The sequence below is a fragment of the Columba livia genome, chromosome 7 (genome assembly GCF_036013475.1).
Source record: "Columba livia isolate bColLiv1 breed racing homer chromosome 7, bColLiv1.pat.W.v2, whole genome shotgun sequence".
Lineage (NCBI taxonomy): Eukaryota > Metazoa > Chordata > Aves > Columbiformes > Columbidae > Columba > Columba livia.
This window is the reverse complement of record NC_088608.1, coordinates 25,947,399-25,971,262: the sequence shown is the minus strand read 5'-3', so window position 1 is coordinate 25,971,262 and position 23,864 is coordinate 25,947,399. Positions and strand designations below refer to the sequence as shown.

The 23,864-nt window shown below is 37.2% G+C and overlaps 1 protein-coding gene and 1 long non-coding RNA gene across 13 annotated transcripts in view; one reads left to right on the top strand and one right to left on the bottom strand.

Moving 5' to 3' along the window:
• PDE1A (phosphodiesterase 1A) overlaps positions 1 to 23,864 on the top strand; it is a 169,716-nt gene that overhangs the window by 110,410 nt on the left and 35,442 nt on the right. For 9 of the 12 annotated variants that reach the window (XM_065068912.1, XM_065068913.1, XM_021282556.2 and 6 more), the window contains 6 exons: positions 12,680 to 12,862; positions 13,288 to 13,354; positions 14,354 to 14,470; positions 15,767 to 15,907; positions 20,596 to 20,696; positions 23,311 to 23,436. In XM_065068912.1, the coding sequence (XP_064924984.1) occupies positions 12,680 to 12,862; positions 13,288 to 13,354; positions 14,354 to 14,470; positions 15,767 to 15,907; positions 20,596 to 20,696; positions 23,311 to 23,436 (735 nt within the window). Of the gene's footprint in view, positions 1 to 10,635; positions 10,875 to 12,679; positions 12,863 to 13,287; positions 13,355 to 14,353; positions 14,471 to 15,766; positions 15,908 to 20,595; positions 20,697 to 23,310; positions 23,437 to 23,864 lie in introns of those variants that run through there. The other 3 variants (XM_021282561.2, XM_065068916.1, XM_065068914.1) reach the window with 3 other exon arrangements.
• The window catches only part of LOC135579868 (uncharacterized), a 29,165-nt gene continuing 20,410 nt past the window's right edge, over positions 15,110 to 23,864 (bottom strand). The window contains exons 2-3 of the long non-coding RNA XR_010473697.1: positions 18,052 to 18,208; positions 15,110 to 15,401 (exon numbers count right to left, since the gene is read on the bottom strand). This is a non-coding gene — a long non-coding RNA (uncharacterized LOC135579868). The remainder of the gene's footprint in view (positions 15,402 to 18,051; positions 18,209 to 23,864) is intronic.

Genomic DNA, 23,864 nt, shown 5'->3' with positions numbered 1-23,864 from the left:
GTCATAAGAATTTCCTGAAGGATGGATTTTCTTTCCCCCACAGCCCACATACCAATAATAATGCTGAGGACAGTATGACTGAAAAAAATGGGCTGTTTTGGAATGAAATGCTCACAGAGATGAGCCAGAATATTATAATGTGGCCTATAAATACATAAATTCATGAAAAGCTGTGATTTATTTTATAATGTTTGATGCCTTGTTTATGATTATTGTTACTGGCAGTATTACTGGCAATCATCTTTAATGTGGGTTGACTCCAATTAAATGAGAAGTTCTAAATATTTGGTGTCTTGAAAGAATTTTAGGATATGTACTATATTGAAGTTAACTAGCTAACTTACAGTTTTTATTTTAGTGTGCTGGCCTCTTTAAGTTTCTTCTAAGCAGAATGGTCTTGTAAAGAGGTCTGCCAAAACTTCTTCAGTACTGCTGGAGCATGCAGTGTGTGTCTTGGTTCCATACTGCATTTAAGAAGTCTGCCATCCTACTGATTATTTCATGGACCTAACTCTCTCTCTGTCCACCCACCACTGCAATTCTACATATTTGATACGGTGCTTAAAGTACTGCTCTAACTTTTTCCCATTTCTTTGCCTTTGATGTTTGTGATTCACACACCACACCTTTCTAGTTGAGAATTCGGACCATCTACTATTGAGCACTAAAAAGCCTCCCAATTTGAAAACAGAAGGATGAAAATGGTAACAAATGAAGTCGGTACCAGTGGTCCATTTTTCAAGGTTTATATTACAGACTAGGTTGGCAGCATGACTTATGCTGGTGTCCTGCTCTTTGAGTGCATGCATGTCCAATTCTGTAAAAAGCTGTCAAAACTGTAGTAGCTGGGCAGACTTTCCTGAGCAGCCCCCCAGCAGCAATACAGTTCTTAGGGACACTTTCAGAAGTTTTGCTGACCATCTCAAGTTAAATACCCACGTTGAAAAACATTAGGTACCTCAGTGAATTCAAAGGGGCTCACATGTGTTATGAAGATGTTTACAGTTTCAATAAATTAAGCTTAACTGAAAAAAATTGCACAAGCCATCTTGTGTGACTTCCAGGAGACCTGGGCTTTGTTAGAAAAGGGAATGAATTGAAATAAATATTTTAAAATATTGGTAGTTAATATGCTACTGTGGATATATCTATATTGGTTTTGCTGACTGAATTAAGTTAATCAAGCTTCTTTTATGTTGAATCAAGGTTTGATTTGTGCATTTACATTATTATATGTAGCATAATGTAATACTATAATATAAAATATAATATAAAACTATAATATTTTATAGTTGTATTTGTAATTAAATTGATACAGGTCCTTAGGGAGACAGATAGAAGAAATGATCAACAAGCTTCTCTTTGGGCTCATATTACTACACTAGAGGCCATAAAATTTCATTTCTGAGAAATTGTTCTAAACATAAATCTTGTCACATCTCACATGCTGAGGAAGCTGTGGAAGTGCTCAGTCCTTTCTTCCTGATATTGCGGGATACCACAGCACCACCAGTGGTCAGAGCTTAAACATGTATTTTGCATTAATAACCATGGGAGCTGTATCAAAGTTGCATAGGGGACAAGGGTATAAACCACTGATTATTTCTTCCATATACCTCCCAAACACTGTGATTAAATGGGTATGGTATTCATAGCTCTTTCTGTTTAGTAGCACTGGGACAGTGAAAATAATGTGAGATTTACTTAGTTTCTGAACTGAGGTGGCTTCTGTGGAAATGAGTAGTATCATTACGATGAAGAATCCAGTCTCTCTGACTCTGTGTGGGAGCATCAAGACAAGTAACAGACATTTCCTACACAGAGAAAGCAGGTGCACCTGAAAATATAAAGGCTGTGGCAGCAACAGGTGCATTACTTTTGCTGTAAGCAAATCTTTAGATTAGCTAACTGCCCTCATAGGATTTGACAGCAGGATTATTAAACTACCCAAATTAAAATAAACATATATGATTTTCATAGTCCTCAGGCTGTTTTCTTAATCCTAGGGGCAATATGACCTCATAATGGTGACTAGTTGTTTTTAAAAACTCTGCTTCAGTATATGAATAAAACTTATGTTCTTCCCTAGCTTTATGCATAACAATGTTTAATCTTATTTATTTATTGCATCCAGTATTTTGCAGAATAATCTTGATTTTTCACTGTACTAAGTCAGAAAGGAAATACCTGAGAGAGGTATCTTTTGATCTAATTTATTGGGTACTTCTGCTCTCCAATGCAACTTCAGTGTTTGTAAACCTACCAAGTTTTGGTAGCATTCCTTATCTAAATATGCATTAATCATATGATTTACTTATATATTTCCATACCTATAGGTATATTGCTGAAATATATATGTGTAGACATATAAAATGAATATTCTTGCCTAGACAGTGCTTTTGCCAAGAAATGTTGGACCAGATGATGTGGTCCCTTCCAACCTGGTATTTTATGATTCTATGTACTTATGCTATAATTAATAGTTAAAAATGAAATTACTTTAATGAAACCTACCTTTTAAACTTTAATTATCTTATTTTTGGTGGTTTGCGTTATATACCCCATAGCCTTCATTTTGGTTTCTATTCTTTGATATATTATTTTATTCTTTGATTTTGTTTGTAATTTCTTTGGACTGATACAGTCTACATGAAATTCAGACTCAGAGTGATGCCTTTTTTGAACCCGGTGGTCTTTCTATTAAATTTTGCTAAAAAGTATAGGCTGAGCCTTCACTTCTTAGTTGGACAATATTATGTATAGTGCTGTTTTAAATTTTGACACTTCCTCATTCAAAGCAATTTGTAGCTTAAGGTATTTACAGTGTGAAAGAGAGAGACTCTAGTCACCAGCAGTACTCTCATAATAAACTCTTTTGCATGGCAATCTGCAAAGATAATCACATTTTAATTAGCATGACCAGTATTCTGTAGTCTAAATCTGCACTGAAACATTTAAAGATAAAGAAACAAAGAAGGTCTCTTCAGCTTCTGGAAGGCTAATCCTTAAGGAACAAAAGCAGTGTATCAGTGAGTAGCAGTAGAGGATGGAATTAGCTTCCGTGGTTACATTTGCCCCTGTTCCCAACAAAAAATTCAGGTTTTTTGTCCTGCACTGAGCTACCACTGTTGGGAGTCTGGAGCTCAGTTAACTGCACTCGTTATCGATTAGAAATAATAGTTTAGATCATAAGCAGAACGGCCCACTCCTGCTGAGCCTGAACATGCACTTTCATACATCGCCAAAGTTTAAATGACTTCAGTAAGGTTCTTACATATGAATTGCTTTATGGATAAAAGCAATTGCTACAGTATAGAGCAATAACAATTAAACATCAAGTAAAGCAGTGAGAAAACTATCTGAGTACAGATCACTTTTATTAAATAAATCCCAGCAGGAAGTTGCACACTTCACAGGATATAATAGTTCTTGAGATTTGGGTTATAAAATAGGAAATTAAAGATGCCTGGTTCTACAAGTGCAAAGTGTTGCAAGTTTAGGACCAAAGGTTCAGTGCAGAGTTTCTGGAACTCATGAAAATACACATGCTCTCTATTTTAAGTCCACATTGAGCCCTGGATTTTGTCCTGATGAATTTATTGACCTATTGCTTAGATATCCAGGCAGAAGAGGACCTCAGCTTCAACCAGCCACCTAAGACTGAATCCTGAATCTTCTTCCTCACCTCTCTGGGAGGTAGACTTCAATATCACTTCAAGATCTCTGCAGTCAGATTAGGAATAGCAACTAACAGGGTGTTGGTTAGGAGCATCCTCCTAACTCAGCTTTCGGTTATGAAATACATCGTATTAAACAGCATAATAACATGGTCCCACCAGTGGTCCCACACCCATTGCAGAAGGACATCCTGCCTTCAGAGGCACAGAGATTAAAAAAGCAAAAAAACTAAGAAAAAAACTAAGGTCACTAAAGAGATCCAAGTGCAAGATATCTCACTGAATATATTCAACCATGTAGCCGAGGATCAAGGAAGAGCCTGGCCTGTTTCACAGCTCTGGGGAACCATTTGTGCTACTTAAAAATTAAATCTCAGGCACTGGTCTAGCAAAACCACTTTTCTCTTTGTAAACCTGAGCTTTTTTAAGTGATCAGTTCCAAATTCTTACAGTAGGAGATACCCATTTTGTTACTATATATTCTTACTTGAGTTGATTGGAAAGCCTGTATCATTCTATAAAGTTGTGTGTGTATATAGAAATACATGAAAATCTGTAAGCTGATGGCACCTTGAATCTTTATTTATAGTGCAACTATCAGCTGGAAATGGCTGTAGAATTCAAACTCTTTGGCAGATTGCAAAGTATTTTTCTCAGGTTCTCTCCCCTTTTTTCTTCTCCTCTATTCTCTACACTGTAGCCTTTTATCTGAGCCTAAGATAGCATTTTTCAAAACTATGTGTAAATACTCATTTCCATACATGCTCTTTCTAAAACTATGTGAAGTTGGCTTGGGGAAAAGGCAGAGAAATAACACAACAGGTTTTGTTTATGGAGTTCTGAGGGTAGACTCCTTAGAAACAGGGAGAGGCAGTAGGGGTAACCTTCCAAAATTACAAAAATATTGGTTTAGGGCAGTGACTGTCACTATCCCATATAAAAGGTTCTGAACCAATGGAAGGTTGGAAAGCACAGAGAAATCAGACATATATAAGTGCTGCTTTCCTATGAGCTTAATTGTCTGTGGCCTCATCTCAATTAATAACTTTGTTTAACAAGCTCTTTTTAGGACTGTGGCATTTCTCAATGTTGAATAATTATAAGCTGCATGAAACACTTATTGAAAGAGATCTAGTGCTTTGGTAGCTGAAGCAGAGGTTCTCTGTCAGCTGAAAATAATCAGTGAAACTCTCTTAGATCCAGCCCTTCAGCGGATCTCCTCTGTGGAAGAAGTTCAAACTTAATAGGTATTATAAATAATTCTGACAAATCTTGCAGAATTTTCTCCATTAGTACCTGCCACTTGGCTCAAGGCAGTGGAAGAAGGATATTTAGAGTCAAACAGGAAATAAATACAACCTGATAATTCAGTCATGACAGCTGTTTCGTTCCTTGTAAACACAGCTCTTTATTCATGCTGAGAAGAAAATAAGTCAAATAAAATCTAGATGGAAATTACAAGATTTAAAAAAATATACGTATTCCAAAGCCAAATAAAAAAATTAAGCTTCTTGTGGAGAACATTTTTAAGTTGTTTTGGATAAAATCAGAATATTTTATTCCAGTTAGGGTCTTATTACATACCCCTGTGCTTTCTTGCACTCTCTTCTAGCCATCAGTATAGGTTTAGTGGCTTCTCTTTATTTTCAGTGAGAACACGAAAGTCAATGAAGGTTCCACCTTTTATGTTTGTTGTATTATTTAATTTTCACAAGCCATAGTTTAGCACCAGTGTTGCAAGGCTTTAAGCTAGCGCTACATCAGCTCCTGCTGCGCGTCTTACTGCAGGAATCTGTTGCTTGACATTACAGGACAATTCGCATTCAGTTCCCACCCGTAGTGTACAACATCTAGCTGACTTTGTGAATGACAGGGTTCCACTGACTGTAAGGCTCTGGTTATGGAAGAAATTGTGCTGATTCAGACACTGTTATCCATCCAGTGTGACTAGCAGAGATGGTCACACCAGCAAATCTCTTTGTAGGTGCAAGGGCTGAGAAAGTTAAATTCTCTTACATCACAGAGATGTAGATATTTGTTAACGTTTTTTAAAGCATATATTCCTAATCTCTCTACCTGAAAAAACATAGTATTTTTTTAATTTATGCATGGAGGTAACTAATTGTTTCATTCACAGAACAGTGGGGCATTTGGTCAATGATGTAGTTTATTTTGAATGTCTAGACAATATTTCTCCTGAAAATCAGCTTTTTTAAAAGAAATCTGGGAATATTAAAGAAAATAATCAGCCTAATGATACAAGGATAAACCAAATGGAATGGGATGTCCATTTGGTAATTATTTGCCAGATGAAAAATATGGTCTATATGTTTCCTCTCTGATCTGACGTAGCTGAGGAGACATTGGAAGTGGCAATTCTTTATGCATGAAGTTAAATCATAATCTTGAATATTCAGTCAAGTTTGCTGTGAGGGTGCATTGCTGTCCTCTGTAGCAAACCCATGGTTAAATGTACTTAGCCTGAAGTTGCTTAGTCAGCAACGAATGGACCATTTGGATTAAATCATTCAGTTCATCCATTAAGGGAATCTACAAATGATACTTCTGTAAAAGCTGCTATTGAGAAAAAGCTTATTGTGTTGAGATTAATTCAGTACATTCCACCCTTATAAAAGCTTAAAATAAGCCTTTAAAGTCTTTTGTACTAAGCCAATTTTTTTTTTTTTCTGAGAGGGTGGCTTACAACAGCACCAAAGTTATATAAAAAATACACTTTAAATCACTAAAAATCTCTTAAATTCTGACTAAAATTCTTCAGTTCAGTTAGAATATTTAATAAATGGCCTGCAACCCTTTTATGAAGTTATCGAATATTTCTATGTCAAAGTTGTTGATATTAATTTATTTATGAGTCATACCCTGAGACAGTCTGTGGACCTTTAAGAATACCACATTAAAGCAATTGAATTAAAAAAGGAAAATATATTAGTTTACAGCTGTACTCCCGAAAAATTATATTTTTAAATTGTGAATATCCTGGCCTGAATCTTAAAGATTACACAGAATGTCAGGGATTGGAAGGGACCTCAAAAGATCATCCAGCACAATCCCCCTGCCGGAACAGGAACACCCAGATGAGGTTACACAGGAAGGTGTCCAGGTGGATTTTGAATGTCTCCAGAGAAGGAGACTCCACAACCCCCCTGGGCAGCCTGTTCCAGTGTCTGTCACCCTCACTGAGAAGAAGTTTCTTCTCATATTTAAGTGGAACCTCCTGTGTTCCAGTTTGTACCCATTGTCCCTTGTGTTATCATTCATTGTCACCAAGAAGAGCCTGACTCCATCCTCCTGACACTCACCCTTTACGTATTTATAAACATTAATAAGGTCACCCCTCAGTCTCGTCCAATCTAAAGAGACACAGCTCCCTCAGCCTTTCCTCATAAGGGAGATGCTCCACTCCCTTCATCATCTTTGTGGCTCTGCGCTGGACTCTCTCCAGCAGTTCCCTACTAATCACACCCCTTTCAATAGACCCCAGGATGCCAACTGGCCTTCCTGGCCACATGGGCACAGTGCTGGCTAATGATCATCCTGCTGTCCACCAGGACCCCCAGGTCCCTTTCCCCTACACTGCTCTCCCACAGGTCGTTCCCCAACTTATACTGGAACCTGGGGTTTTTCCTGCCAAGATGCAGGACTCTACACTTTCCCTTGTTATATTTCATTATTTTTTTTCCATGCCCAACTCTCCAGCCTGTCCAGGTCTCACTGGATGGCAGCACAGCCTGCTGGTGTGTCAGCCACTCCTCCCAGTGTGGTGTCATCAGCAAACTTGCTGACAGCGCACTCTATTCCTTCATCCAAGTCACTGATGGATATACTGAATAGTACTGGTCCCGGTACCGACCCTTGAGGCACTCCACTAGAATCTGCCCCATTGACCACGACTCTCTAGCTTCTTTCCTTCAGCCAGTTCACAGTCCACCTCACTACCCGATCGTCCAAACCACACTTCCTCAGTTTAGCAGCGAGGATGCTGTGAGAGACTGTGTCAAATGCTTTACTGAGATCAAGACAGACCACACCCACTGCTTTGCCATCATCTATCCACCTGGTTATGTCATCATAAAAGGCTATGAGGTTGTTTAAGCATGACTTGCTCTTGGTGGAGCTATGCTGACTGCCTCTAGTGATCCTCTTATCCTTGATGTGCCTTGAGATGGCACCAAGGATAAGTTGTTCCATCACCTTTCCAGGGACAGAGGTGAGGCTGACTAGTCTACAGTTACCCGGGTCCTCCTTGCCCTTTTTGAAGACTGGAGTGACCTTTGCTTTCCTCCAGTCCTCAGGCACCCCTCCCATTTCCCAAGACTTGGCAAAGATGATGGAGACCAGCCTAGCAATGACTTCAGCCAGCTCCCTCAGCACCCGCGGGTGCATCCCATCCAGACCCATGGATTTATGGATGTCCAGATTGCTTAATTGCTCCCTAACCCAGTCCTCATCAACTGAAATAAACTCCTCCATTGTCCTGACTTCCTCTGGGCCTCAGGGGTACAGGGCTCCTCAGGACAGCCTCTGGCAGTGACATTGTTATAGGCCTGTGGTATGTACGTCTGTATTTCTGAATAGGCAGTACATAACCAACAAGTGAATGTTTCCAGTAATGAAGGTCCTTACTCCATTACTTATCTACTATTGTAATAACTGTATTTCATCCAGAGTCTTTAACATATATTGTAATTAATTGGTAGTTCTTAATACGAGGACAATTCTTCTGAGATTGTGCTAAATTTTAAGTTTTAGCAACAACATGTTGGTAAATTCATTATTTCCTTTAGAAAGACCTTTATGTACTAAAAATGCACCTCAATGTTTTTTTGCAGTTTGTTTATCCTCAGTGGGAGTCAAGAGAACTTTTTAGTAGATGTTAGTAGAAATTGTAGTGGACTACAGAGGATTAAAATATTATGTGATCAGAATGATTCATGCTCATTCAGGAAGACAGGGAGACGTTAGCATACTAATAATTCATAAAAATCTGAATTGGCTATGTGGACTAAAAATTGTCTTCTGCATTCTAGACCTAGAAGAGGATTTAGATCAATTCACTCTTACAAGATTGATAATTAGCTTGATTAATTCACTAAATGGTAAAGAGCTAATACCTCCTTCTCAATCTCTGGAAATCTTCCACCACTTCTCTTTGGCAGTGTGACTGATCAGCACTGACTGATTTATTTTTTTTCCCCAAAGTCACTATCTAATTTTTAAAAATTTTATTTTCTTTCTTTCTTTCTTCTCCTCCATATTACATCTGATATATTCCTAAGGAAAAAGAAATATCACACAGTATCACAGTATGTTTGGGATTGGAAGGGACCTCAAAAGATCATCTAGTCCAATCCCCCTGCTGGAGCAGGAACGCCTAGGTGAGGTCGCACAGGAACATGTCCAGGCGGGTTTTGAATGTCTCCAGAGAAGGAGACTCCACAACCCCCTGGGCAGCCTGTTCCAGTGTCTGTCACCCTCACTGAGAAGAAGTTTTTTCTCAAATTTAAGCGGAATCTCTTGTGTTCCAGCTTGATCCCATTACCCCTTGTCCTATCATTGTTGGCCACCGAGAAGAGCCTGGCTCCATCCTCATGGCACTCACCCTTTATATATTTATAAACATTAATGAGGTCCCCCCTTAGTCTCCTCTTCTCCAAACTAAAGAGCCCCAGCTCCCTCAGCCTTTCTTCATCCATTACTAATTTTAAAATTCTGATTAAATGAAAAAAGTGCTAGAAATTATCACTACTTGAATTTTGAAAAATTATTCTTGGCAAAAAACGTAGCGCTGTGACAAGAAGATCAGGTTATTAGTTACTATGTCTGCAATATTAATTGATTGCTAAGCTGAAATGCTATGGGTGATATCTCAATTATTCCCACAACTGTCAATAGGAGTTCCCCTCATAGAACAAATAGAATTAAATAAGCCAAGCCTCCACTACTCCTGCCCACGTGTATCCCTTCCTTGTATAGCCTTGACTTAATGGGCTAATGATATATGAGCAAAATAAATGTATGTAATGCTGGAATTCTGACTTCGTGTTGAAAGACAGTACTTTTTGTGGCACATTTTGTTAAGAGCTTTTTTGTTTGTTTCTGTATTAGCATTCTTAGGTGTTGCTTAGCTTTAGGGAAGAAAAAATTAAGGTATGTGCCTTGGTATATCAGCATTTATTTAATTCAACTACGATATTGCAGTTCATGCCTCCCAGTTGAATAGTTTTGATCTCAGTAGGGTTTTACTTCAAGGCTTTGCAGAATACTTCTGTAGCTTTAAAATAGAAAGTAAATGCCTGCTATCTCTGATCTTCAGTGTGGATGGTTTGGAGGATGAGCCTATGGATCTTGCAGTCATTCTGCTCCAAATCTTTCCTAAGCCAGAGGTCCTAGCCTTTTGTTTGACAGCTACGATCACTTGTGATTTTGCTACTTAGTTTATCCAGTGGCATTTTTGAACCTATGTAAAAGTTTACATATTTCAAAATATTGCAAAATCATATTAGAATTTATAAACTAAATTTTGCAATTTACAATTACAAATGACATTGCAATAATTTACCTATTCACTTGTCATTCATAAAGTGGTAAGTTAGAGTCCACAGTAGAATTACTGAATGCACAATTAATAAATATGTTTGCCATTTGCCTGGGCAATAATAACTTTAATCAAAAACCGAACACAGTCACTTCCTATTGATCACTGATTTAACTTTTGAAAATTGACAGTTCTAAGCAGATATAAATTAAAATAGCAGTAATATAAACAGTCAGGAATAAAGATGTTCTGGATATACAGTTCAGACTGTTAGGTTTTTTACCAGTGATTATAACCAGTGTTGTATTGTAGAATTTATTCAAAGAAGTGGTGATGTCATAATGCTTGGTGATTGCATCAGAGTGACATTATAATACGTGTGCTCAAAGACTCAACCTTTGTTGCAGTTGAGTTCTGGGCAACCAAAGTAGTAACAGCAAGAAGGACAGGCAGGCAGGGGCTCCATGCTTTACGTGCTGCATTCCCTGCGGTGATGCACATCAACAGACTTGGGGCCAGCAAACAAGCTGCAAAATGGATCGACCCAAAAAACACAAGATCCATGTAAAAATATGTAGTGATGGCAAATCAAAAACTGGTTCTCATTGGGTGAAAGAGAAAATTTCAGTTATTATTGTAATGTAAGTGCTAAAGTACTGTTAGTTCTTCTGGTTAATGTCTACGAGTTTCTGATAAAATTGTCGAAGATTCTTTTTGTTACCTTTAGTGAAATTGACATATATATCTGTGTGTGTGTTTTGTAAATAGCAAGAAAAATAATCGATAAAAAAAACTTGATGTTTTTATGTCTAAACATATAATTTTACTTCATTTTGGTTATCTTAAAGAAGTGTTTTCACAATCAGTGAGTAAAAGGTAAACTATTAGATGTATTTCACAGAATCCCAATATTGTACTTGTATACATATACATATCCACACCCATGTAAATATAATGGAAATACTATACTTTATAATCAAGGTATAAATAGATTAATAAAAGCTGGCAAAAGTTGCAAACTATGAAACGAGGGTAATATTGGATTCTAAGAAACTGTGATAATTAAACATAATTTGTATGGTGCAATACATAACCTAATTTATTTTCCTTCCTAAATAAAATCACCATCAAATTATATATCTATCTAACCATCCATTTATTCAGATATGTAAACCCATATATGAACTCTTTCTCTGTAATTACAGAAGAATGGCAGTCATTAGTGAATTTATTCAAAGGCTGTTTCTAGCAATACATATGCCATGAGTAATTTTCCCTGATATAAATCTCATCCTTCAAAAGATCAAGAAAGTGTGGAAAATAAACAGTTATGAGCTGAATGACTAGCCCTTGTTTCCTCTCCTTAATTGTTGTTTCTGTTAGGCTTCTGAAAGAGAATAATTCTTTTTGAGGAGTTACTAAGTTTATGTCTTGAGTGATCTCTAAGACCTTGTACTTAAAAAGAATTGTGCTTACACTGTAATTCTGTGTTGCAGAATTATTTAAGTAGGAACCAGAGAAACTGAAACTCTCTCTCTCCCATGACATGTTGTTCAGTCACCTCTCATCAGAGAGCAGTGGACTCATGAAAATTACCGGTTAAATGTTTTTTCTGAAGTACGATTTTCTCTGTGAACGTAAAGTGACTCCTGTTAATGTCATTTACAGACTGAATAGTCCTCCTATTTAACAGATGAATGGTTAAAAAGATCAGGGAAACTGCAGTGTGTCTTGCTGGCCTTAATTTGTCCTCCAGCAGCACATATCTGGCAGAGCTCAGGACTTGGTCCCAAATTCAGACCCACACCAGACTATAGCAGACTGCTGGAGTGCTCTGCTTCATGCTGCATGGGTGATGTGGAACATCCCTGCTGAGGCAGCCTAATGCCATTTAATGTTTTTATTGCTGGAATAAACATGATGCGCATGTATACAGGGTGTTGTTTGTTAAAATGCATTCATTGTGGCATTGCTGTGTCATGTCGTTTACTTTGCATGTGAGTATTTGAACACATTTGTACCATTTTTGAGGAGAGATCAGATGAAGCACTGGTGTTCTCAAATACAGGAACACTCCCTCTTTCTATAGACATTCCTGTTTTAGATATCTCCTCAGGATTTTATAACTTGTTGGTTACACTTCACTGCAACATAGCTGTGACATCTTCGTAGAAAAATCTTCTCTTTCCTTTTCTTGAATATCTTCTATTTGAGTATCCTTTATCTTCTGGAGCAGGAACAGTGGGGGAGAGAGAAGATTTCTGCTGTGCCCAGCTTCCCAGCAGCCTCAATGTGTCTACTAAAGAAGATGTTTAGTGATGTGCTGAGTCAATTTATAGTCAACCTCTGCTTCTGTCAACTAAGTTTTGTTAGCTATTCACCTGTCCATACTCCTTTTGCTTCAGTCTGCCTTCTTCTCGGTTAACTCGTAGTAATCTTTTTGTAGGAAGCTTTTGGACACTGAGGATGAGCTTTCTGACATCCAGTCAGATTCGGTCCCGCTGGAAGTGCGGGACTGGTTAGCTTCTACGTTCACAAGGGAAATGGGAATAGTGAAGAGAAGACCTGAAGAAAAGCCAAAATTCCGAAGCATCGTGCATGCTGTACAGGCTGGGATATTTGTAGAAAGGTGAGAGCTTTACTTTTGTATTACAGCAAGTATTGCATTTAACCACGGCATCTGTTGTTGAAGATCCCTTAAGTGGTGGGATCAACCTGAAGCAAATCTTTGAGCCAGAACTTAGGTTTCAGAAATCCAGATGAAACCTTTAAATTTGTAATTAAATCTCACAGACTTTGGAAAATTCTGGAAATGGACTCTATGGCTTTGAAACATCTACACAAAGATGTGTATGCAATAACATAAAAGAGTAATATAACAGCAGAGGGGCTTTTCTCAGAAGTTCATAAAAAGATTTATGTCATCTGTGGGATCAGACCCTCACATAGCTTAGTGTTATTTCACAAACTGTGAAAGATGAATTAAAAAAAGATAAATTGTTCCAGTGCTGATTAAAGCAGTGCTATTCCTTAATATTTTATTTATTCTTTTAGGATGTACCGAAGAACTTCTAGCATGGTTGGTTTGGCTTACCCAGCAGACGTGATACTAACATTTAAGGTGAAATAAGCTTAATCATTGTGGAATTTGAATGTATTTGTACTTAAGTTTAGTGAATTTTAGGGTGAAATAAATATATTTTGCTACTGAACATACCTTAGCCATAGTTAGTACTACAAACTGAGCACACAGAACAGATAAATTAATAGTTAAAAATTAACAAATAGCGTATGATTCTGTTTATTGTTTCACTGATTAGTTATTATTTCATTTAGATGTTGTTAGAGCAATAGGATGAAATTTGTGCAGAAATTTTTATAGAAATGTGAGACATGGTTTTATCCACTCTCAGTGGTATGGTAATCAGTGTCTCAGACAGCAGCATTTATTTCCTTTTTAGGGAAGAAAAAGGAGAAGTAGTATTAGGATAGAGCTAACAAAAGAAGCTGCAGCTTATGGAACAAGTACAGTATTTGATGTGAATTTAAGGCATTACTGTCATTCACCCAAAGGGCAATCTTTTACAGTAGTGAAGTTCCTATGGCTATGTATGCAATTAAAAAATGATGTTTCTTGAGAATGTCGTACCTCACCTTTTCCCCTGAAAGTCAAACAGTCTTATATTATTCTCTAATTGCCATATGGCTGTAAGTGTTAATGGCATTGCATAGCAACCTATTTAAAGCATAGGTATTCACATTAGATCCATGAAGTTCTATAGACAATTTGTATGCAGGAAGTTAAATTTGAAAGATTAAGGCCTTTGATTTGAAGCATACAAAGTTGTATAGGTCGTGTTACAAGTATTTTATTCATAACTGGCACAACTATTTTCATCCTTAGTATTGAAATAGTCATTAATGTGTTATCTACAGTAGGAGTGTGAAGGAGCTGGACAATAAAAATACCCAAACTTTCCCCCTTCACTCCAAAAAAAAAGCAAAATATCTTTTTCAGTGCTAAACTGGAAACCTACTTAAACAGATGAAAATTTTATGTGTTGTTTTTTGTTTGTTTGTTTTGTTTTGTTTTTTCCTTCTTTTTTCCCCTCATCTACAGGATGTTGATAAATGGTCTTTTGATGTATTTGCCCTAAATGAAGCAAGTGGAGGGCACAGTCTGAAATTTATGATGTATGAGCTGTTTACCCGATATGACCTTTTGAGCCGTTTCAAGGTCAGAAACTAGCACAAATAAAAATATGTATGCAAACATAAGTATGTAAAATTTAAATATGAGGAAGACAGGATATATTTGAAATGCTTTTTTACTGTACAATGCAGTGCAGAATTTCAAATAATATGGCAAAGCAAACATTGTAATATGCCAATAGTTCTACCAAATGGAACTTTATCTAGAGCATGCAAATTTTTTTGCAACCCAAAAAATGTAAAGCTATGTAGACCCATGTCAAGTCAGTTTGGGATGGGATATTGCTAGTGAGCAGCTAAATGCTGTAAGCACTAAATAAACCAGTTTTGTACACAGCCTATTTACTCATCGGTATTGAATCAGCATCCCAGCTTCATGGAACAAAGATTCCAAATAAGGAAGAAAACTGTAGTTGGTCCTAAGTACTTTTTTCATGGTCTAGATCATAGTATGTTGCCCATCACTGTGCAGGGGTTTCAGCTGAACGTTCCTCTCCCAAATGACTTGGGGAATATATAAAGAAAAGGCTGCTTTTCTATGGTGTTTTCAGGGTGTTTCAGTACCGAAACTCCATGCTCCTTTCAAAGAGGCTGCTTCACCCTGTAGTTGGTTTGAATATTTTAATTGTAACTAATAACCTAGACTTGGCTTTTCCCATGAAGTTTTTCCCTTTAAGCTCTGGATACTTCAAGTCAGGACCACACCAGTGGCTACTATTAGTAACAGAGTCAGAAAGTACACAATGTTACTCAGTGGGCTTAAGCCCATTCTCAGTCCCACTGTTTAGCTTGCAGGCCTTCTAAATAATAATAATAAAATCTTAGGGAAAATGTAATTTCATTATATGGGAAAATAAAGGGGACTCGATAGTACCTGTGCTTCATACGTTGTCTGGAGGAAAATAAGGAAGCCATGCTGTCAGATTCAAGGAAGCCTTGTCTCAGGCAAGGTAAAACTGATGAAGAAAAGGAGATAATCCTATTGTTAGACTCCTATCTGTCATGCATTTATTATATGAGCAATCTATGCATTCTTGGTACAGACAGATAGACATCTTGAAAACTATTTGGTCAGTAGCTCTGCAGTCTCTTCTATACTAACCACATGCTGTGCATGATGTGTGTAGGGGGATATAATGTCTACAAGACTTGAGTGAACACTCCCTGATGCATGTAAACTATTAGACTTTCACACTTAAAATTTTTCTTTGGATGTTTGTTAGCTAAATTTTATGGTTTACTTATTTGTTGTTTATTGCATGAATAAATTTGTTGCTGTTATAGGAGAAAAACACTTATTTTAATTTTTGCTTCTCCCTAGATTCCTGTTCCCAATCTTATTGCATTTGCTGAAGCTCTTGAAGTTGGTTACAGCAAATACAAAAATCCGTATCACAATTTGATCCATGCAGCCGATGTGACTCAAACTGTGCATTGCATAATGATTCACACTGGTATCATGGTAAGAAATACTGCAAAGTTCAATTTACTCTTCAGACTCTGCTGTTTTGGATAAATATGTATGTGTGTCTTAAGGAAAAAGCTCTCTTAAAAACTGTGCAGAGAGAGATTCCAAACTATGGTTCATTACTACTCATTATGTCATTTTAGCAGTTCTTCCAGACTGATACTCTCCTGATGTTGAGGAAAAAGGAGAAACAAAATCCTCCTTAAATCCTTTTTGTCTTTCATTGCCTGGTCTTGGGCATTATGTATCATACTAAAAGAGAGAAATTTGCAGGAGTGGGCAGATGAGAATTTTTCACTTCCAAATCAGAGCTTGGGAGGTGTGATCAGGCAAGGAAACTTTAGTATCTGCTGAGGTGCTGGCCATTCAAAGATTTGCCGAATTTGTGCAGGCTTACTCAAATACTCTGCAGCTGCTTTTTCTTGCAGTTTATAGACTTCTTTAGAACTGCTCTTGTATACTGTATGTGCCTATAGTAGACAGGAGATTGCATTAGCAATATCCCAATATTTTTTAGAATTTACTTTGGGTCTGTGCAAGCATTTTTACTCTCAGTGCTTAGATTTAATACCAGCAGTGCGAGTCACCTTACTGTCAGCTTGCTAGACAAAAGTGAATACTGACTGAAAGAAAACAGACATCTCCGTCAATGGCCTTTTGATGATTTCTCTTCACTACGAATGCACTTGTTTAAAAAAAATGTGGGAAGTTGGTAGTGTCTGATTTCTGTTTGCAGAGCCATGAAACAATTCTATAAGTCTTCTGGAAAGGAAGATTTTAGGGCTGACTCTAGATGTTTGTGCTCCAACATAAACAGAGTAAATGTCATTCATTCGCTTATATTAAGCCTTTTCTCACCGAAAGTTTGCCTTTGGCTTCAGTGGAGGCAAAACCAAATTCCTAGGCATTGCCAGTTTTGATTCTACTGTTTGAAGTAGGTGTTTTGCTTCTAAGCATCAGGTTTTTAAAGCTACATTTTAACACGAGTACAACTTGCAGAGTGAAGCCTGAAATCTTCACCAGCCAAGATTACTTTTCACATTGAGGTGTTTTCTTGAGAAAGGACTTCTATACCAGACTGAAGCATAGGCTAGACAGCTCTTGCCAGGATGACTCCAAACCAGAGTTGTTCTATACAATATTCACCTATCAAAATAATATTTTAATAAAAGAAAAAGCTTGAAGAGATTACATCATGGTTCCTATCCTACCTTTGTCTTCTACTGTGAGATTAACTGCAAGAGTTAAGTGATGTGAGACTTGTCTTTGTTGCAGGTATACACCTGGATTGGCAACTCGACAGGGAGGAAAACTCCTTTGTTGTATTATACATTATAAACATGCCTTTGGCCCATTGTAACTGTGCCCCTCCATCCTTCAAAAAACCCCAATAACATCTGGATTTTCTTTGTGATGCCAGGGCAAGTTTCCAACTTCTAGAGCTATCCTGGTCCATTTGGGATCTTTAGCCTTGGATTAAATAACTTTACAGCACACTTTTTGTGTCTCTGAACACTCAATGAATGAACCTGTTACGTATTTGAATATCTCTTTCTGCCGGCTGCACATGAGAATGACAAAGTTCTCTCCAGCTCAAGTTTTACCACATTAGCATCTTAACCTTGTAACTGCACTTTGTGATTTGGACTATTTTCTGAAAAGCTTAGACTTTATTGCTGTTACTTTGTTGTAAAACCTCATTCATGTTGCAATGCTGCTACAAAATATTCCTGTAAAATTAGGCCAGGTTTTAAATATACACATTTGAATTGCTGGATTATGATATTGGAAACTTCTTGGAAAGATATCTAAGTAGGGCAACCCGTTAGTCAAGAGTGCCTCAAACAGCTGTAGCTTGCCAGGCAGAAGGAACGTTTATAGAGATCAGTGTTTGAAAGAGGGCCTGGTGATTCTGCAGCTTGCTAAGTATTTCTATCCCAGATGTCATTTGCAGTTTGCTAACACATCAGTATGATGCAAATGTTCTATTTAACTTGTTGGGGTTTTTTACTGCTGCCTGGTTAACCCTACAGAACCCTACTCGATAACAATTTGAAGTTTACTTGTCAAGCTAATAGTTTTTGGAGTATATCCATTGTAATGCCTCTTTTAACTCTGCTTTGTCTTCTGACAAATACCTGGATTGGAGTAGATTTGATGCAATTCTATATCAAATTCCTTGGCGTTTTTTGCAGGTTGGCTCACAATTTGCAGTTTTTGTGCTTCCATTGTATCTTAAGGAACTGACACTGACTCCCAAATCTTGCAAAGAATTGCTGTCTTCCTTGTTCACTTCTGAAAGACAAAGAGAAGCAAATGTTTCAAAAAAACGGGTTTTAGAAAATCGTTTTCACAATTCCTGTTGTCGAGGTCATACATTTTGTATCTTTTATAGGCACCCGGAAAACAGCCAAAAAAACTGGCTGTTCAGAGTTTATTTTTCTCCACAAGCCTTTGGAGAGATTGCACTGACGAATAACACATATTCAGAGTTGCAGTTAAAGAAATAAAGTTATCATTGTATTTTCCAAGAGCTACTCTCTATCTTAAGAAACAAGATCCAGCCACCTCAGATCAATGTGTTAGAAAATTAGATACCACAGATGGCACACAATCTATTAACCTTCCCAAGAGATTAAATCCCAGATGATATGATTTAAATATATTACTCAAGCTTGCATTTATGAAGTCTTCATCTTTATAAAGATTTGAGAATCCAAGTCCCAGGGAATATATCTTGTAAAGAACTTTTGAGTCATCGATCATCTTCCCACCATGCCTTTTCTCCTCCCACATACCTGTATTGCTCAAACGAAAGGAAAAAGTGTCTTTACTGTCAATAAATGTACTGTAAGACTCCCTTTCTTACTCATTTTTTAATCCATCATTGTCTAAAAAATAGTTTGAACCAGAGCTCATGTGAAGTTGTAATGTATCTATTTAATTATAAGCAATCTGTAACACTGGAAAACATCTCTCAACAGAAGAGATCTTTTCCAATAGGTGTTACGCCTGCATTGTATCTATCTTCCAGGAGGAAAGCAGGTTCCAGCTCTTCATAGTCTTGCAGACCTACAGATACCTGCTTTTCCCTCTCCCTTTGAGAAAAACACTTGTTAACTTTCTCCTCCTTCCTTAGAAATCCTTTAGCTAAAGTAGTCCTCCAATTCTCTAACTTCAATACTGATCTGAATTTTGGCTGTACAGATATGGTCTCTAGAACGCTTGCTCTCACATAGAACTGTATGAAGTTTCTGTGTAGCCCCTACATATTGTTTACATGGAATGCTTCTCTACTTATAAATGCATTGTCTAGCAACTGTTTTGGTGACTAAAAAAACTGATCTTTGAAAAGGCATCTTATAGAAGTTTGTTTAGCTTTACTGACTATTAATTTCTGGGTTTCTAGTCTATTTGATATGTTGCAAACATTGTGAAAGCCAGGACTGGCCACGACCTGGTTTCTTGTGACACACAGTATGATGAAGGTCATAGTTTCCAATTTTAGAACTGCTCACAGTACATTCTCATTCCTCTGTTGTGACCTTTTAAAATCTATACTGCTTCACTAGCAGCCCGTACTTGTTGTTCCTCTGCAGTCTTATTTTGTTGCTGAATGACCTATTTCATTATTCTCACATTGCTTATGAATCTTGACTGTTTCCTTTCTTCTTCCTTGAAAGAAATGTTGAAATTGGCAGCTTAATACTAATTCTGGCACCTTATACGCATTCATGCACATGTAGGTGCATATATGAGTCCATAAGGATGAGGTCATTCTTTGATCCTTTAGTACAGAAGCTTACTTCTACACTAAAAATATCTGAAATATGTGTGGAAATTGTTAACTGGCATTTGACTTAATCAGTCCTGTGACTGCGGGGGTTAATTATCAAGTAATTTTTCTGCCCCCAGTTTTAGATGGAGTAAATTTTCTCCTTAAGGATGGTTTATTATTCAAGAAATAGGACTTGAAAGATAAAATAATAAATGTGATTTTACAAACTGAGCAACACAGAACAGCCCCGGTTAGTGAGAGGTATAAACGTGCACAGAACTCTAAGATCTGAATTATTTTGTATACATGACCTCTTTTACCTTTTGTTCTATGTAACAGTGTACTAGCTTTATGCACCCTTTTTTTGCATTAGTACAAAGTATGGTAAAATTTAGAACAGAAAAATCTCCTGTGGGCCTTATTTTAATGCTGCATACACTGATAAAATTGGTTATTGCTTATGTTCTACCTAGAAATTATTGTCAACTGTATAATATATCAGTCATTAAAAGAAAAAATATAACCTTAACTTCATATCAAGCTTTTAGATTAATATACCAAAATTTGGCAAGTGCCATGTATGGGCTAGTAGTTTAGATACTTCCTACTCAAAACAGCTATGAAGTATACCATATAGTTATCTTAATAACTTCTTCCATTCTTTTGAATGCCAATATTTACTTTGGTAGTGGCTATAAAGATGTTAACTTGGTCTCAGAGAATAAGTGCAAGGAGTTACTTTGTTGTATAATACTGAAATCTGAAGAGTATATAGTTACCTGGAGTAAGACAAGGATAAATTTTTCTTAAGTTGAAGGTAATACAAAATATTTTGAGTACTGTAGTGTTTAATATGAATTAGGCTGTTATAGAAAATGACTAAGATTTCTTTTTAATTTACCAGCACTGGTTCACAGAACTGGAAATTTTAGCAATGATCTTTGCAGCTGCCATCCATGATTATGAACATACTGGGACCACGAACAATTTTCATATTCAGACAAGGTAAGTAAAGTGGTCCTTAAAGCATCGTATCTGGACTTTGCTATTCATTGGTCTGAGCTGTTTCATACCTCTCACTGATATAGCTGGGAAGTAACCAGTTCATTCTTGATTTTACTAATTGTTTCCTTGACCTCTGTACTGTTAATGGGACTGCTCACATGAACAAAGACAGTGTGGAAAAGTAAAGAGTTAGCTCCATAGTGTTTGAAATCACAGACTCACAGAATGTTAGGGACTGGAAGGGACTTCGGAAGATCATCTAGTCCAATCACCTTGCCGGAGCAGGAACACCTAGATCAAGTTACATATTTTGGAGCTGATACATCAAGAGGGACTTGGAAAGCCCATCCTCCCTCTATTTGCTTGCTTAAATTCTGATATTTTTGACTCAAAAGTTTCTCCTACAATGTCCCCAGAAAAATGCCTATTTCAGCAAGGTGTCTGCACTTGTTTCAGGTGCTACATTTTATTTCATCTTTTTTATTAAACTTACAGGGTCCTAGTACAGAGGGAGAAACCTTCAAGTACAGATTTAGAAATACCTTCTATGAGTCCTCTCCTAGTATGTTTTGACAGCATCCGGAGTAGTTACGAAACATAAATCTAGAAAGAAATCTGATTTGAGAGCAAGGCTGACTGTATTCTCATGCCAGTGCAACGTGTCATCCCAGTCTTTGTTCCAGAACAACAGCATATACCTCTCTCTCTTAAAATATTTTCAGCTTATCAAAGAAAATCACTGGCCAATCCGTTACTGATGAATGATAGGCCTGATACTTAGCCTAATACAAAGCATCTTATTGTTCTCTCACACTAGACTATACTTAGGTTTTAGTATCTTCAGTTGAGAAGTCCACTTTACCCACTCTTGAAAAAAACATTTCAGCAAAGTACTGACCTATTCTGACAAAAGAGCTCTGTGCTAGAAATATTACTATTTTGAACAAAAGCATACTTGCACTTGCCTATGCAGATAATGTGTCCAACCATTACATTTAAATTAAATCCATAACATACCATTGCCCCAAGAGGCACTCTTCAATAATGAACTAATTCTAGATCTGCAGCTGAAAGACTCAATTATTTTCTCCCTCAGCATAGTCTGGCTAAAAATAAACTTCAGTTGTTAGTTCCAAGTTTATATTACTTTTCTATTTTTGCCCTTAATGTTTTGCTCTGAAGTATTGCAAAAGTGGAAAATGAATCAAGCTGTTAGACTTCGACTTTTACTTGGGCTTATTTGCAAGCAGATATTTGTTTTGTGATTGGAGCTCTTTCTTCCCTCCTCGTGGAACTTGGCCCTGATGTGGCACCCCAGGACCATCAATCCAGGCTTCTTTTGCCTGAGAAAAGCTGATGAAATGGCTGTCATAGTCACAGCAAACCTTAGCACTGTTTAAAACTAGCCATAAGTACCTATGTGAGTTAAAGTGTGCTTTGTGATCATGTGTGATTGGCAAATTATTTTAGTAGAGATATGGTTGCGAGCATATTCATTATTTAGGTAAGTTGTGGTTTGTTCCTCTAAATAAAATTTCCTATCCTATTTTAATATTTTAGATTCTTGGTACCACAGTGTACACCTGGCTGGTTACACTGAATATATATTATTGCGTGACAGAAGAAGAGGTTGAATTTATCTTATTAGTATCATAGTTAGCTGCGCTGCTAAATCATCACACCTTTCTTCTGGTACAGACTTTTCAGCTGACAAAATAGAAATACTGAGGAATAGTTTTGTCAGAACAGAAGTGTAGCAGAGAGGGGACACCCAAGGTTGTTTAGCAAGTCAGATTGCATCTTGGAGAAACAAATTATCCAAGAATTAATGAAGTTTAAAGCTAAATATGAGAAAGCCATACTTCAGCAAAGTTGTGAAAATCTGTATGTAATTTTAGTATTGTAAGTTAGTCATTAATTAAGAGGGAAAGGATACTGTCGAGAGAGCTAACATTATCATAACAGTCTGGCTTTAGGAAACACTTGAATGCAGTCAAATTTCAGCATAGCATCTCTTCCATTCCTTTATTGTGAGGCTGGAGTTTTTGTTGTTTTTCTGAAAAAAAGATGGCATCCATTTAAAACATATGAAATTGAAGTTTTAAAATACTTTATGATTCACAGCTCCTTCTGATTATGAGTGACATAGGCCAAAATGTCTCTCGCAGAACAGATATAGCAACTTCTAAAACTCGTGCTATGTGTGGAGCCCCCTCTGTTGGTGGATGCATTGCGTTTTAAATGGTTATATCACCTAAGAATACCCTTGAGAAGCCTAACTAGAGCATTTCTCGCACTCTACGATCCTACCTACAGTAAAGAACCTCAAAGATCTCACAATTTTTTTTCACAGTTATAGCATCTAAATAAAACACTACACATTTAAAAATATTACTTTCCCACAAGCAGTATAAGCAGTATATACAATAGTATAGTGATGATTTTTTATGCATTTGGGATGGAAACTTTATAGAAAACTTTGATACAAAAGGAAAGAATAAACATAGTTTGATATACATAGTCAATAGTTCTCATAGAGAATACACATTCCTACCTTCTCCTGTGCCATCATCAGGATGCTACTGAAAATTCTGTCATTTTTTTTTAACACTAGGTCAGATGTTGCAATATTGTACAATGATCGTTCTGTTCTTGAAAATCATCATGTAAGTGCTGCTTATAGACTCATGCAAGAAGAAGAGATGAACATCCTGGCAAATTTAACCAAAGATGACTGGAGGTAAGACCTACCGTGACATTCAAACTTAATTCCAATATTTAAAAATAATAAAAAAACAACCGGCCTCCCTGCAGAGTCTATTTTAAGAACTGAAGTTACAGGAAGAAGCTTTGGTGCTGGAAGGAGTAATGGATATTTACAGCTTAGGGAAGGCTGCAGTGGTGTAAAGAAGTACTGTGGGGGAGGCTCCATAGAATTTTCCAAGTGAGGCTGTGCATTTATGAGGCATGGTGTTGGACTGTGTGAACAGTGTCTCAGGTGAGAGAGCTCGTCAGGAAAACCTCAGTTCTGCCCCTGTCCAGCCAGGTTACCTTTATCTGTCAGTGGGTTAAAACCTCGGTGCAGAGTGACATGCTGCTGGCAGCTTGAGCACCATGGCCTCTGGGATTTCTGCTGTGTAACATAGCACAGCACAGTCACATCTTGGT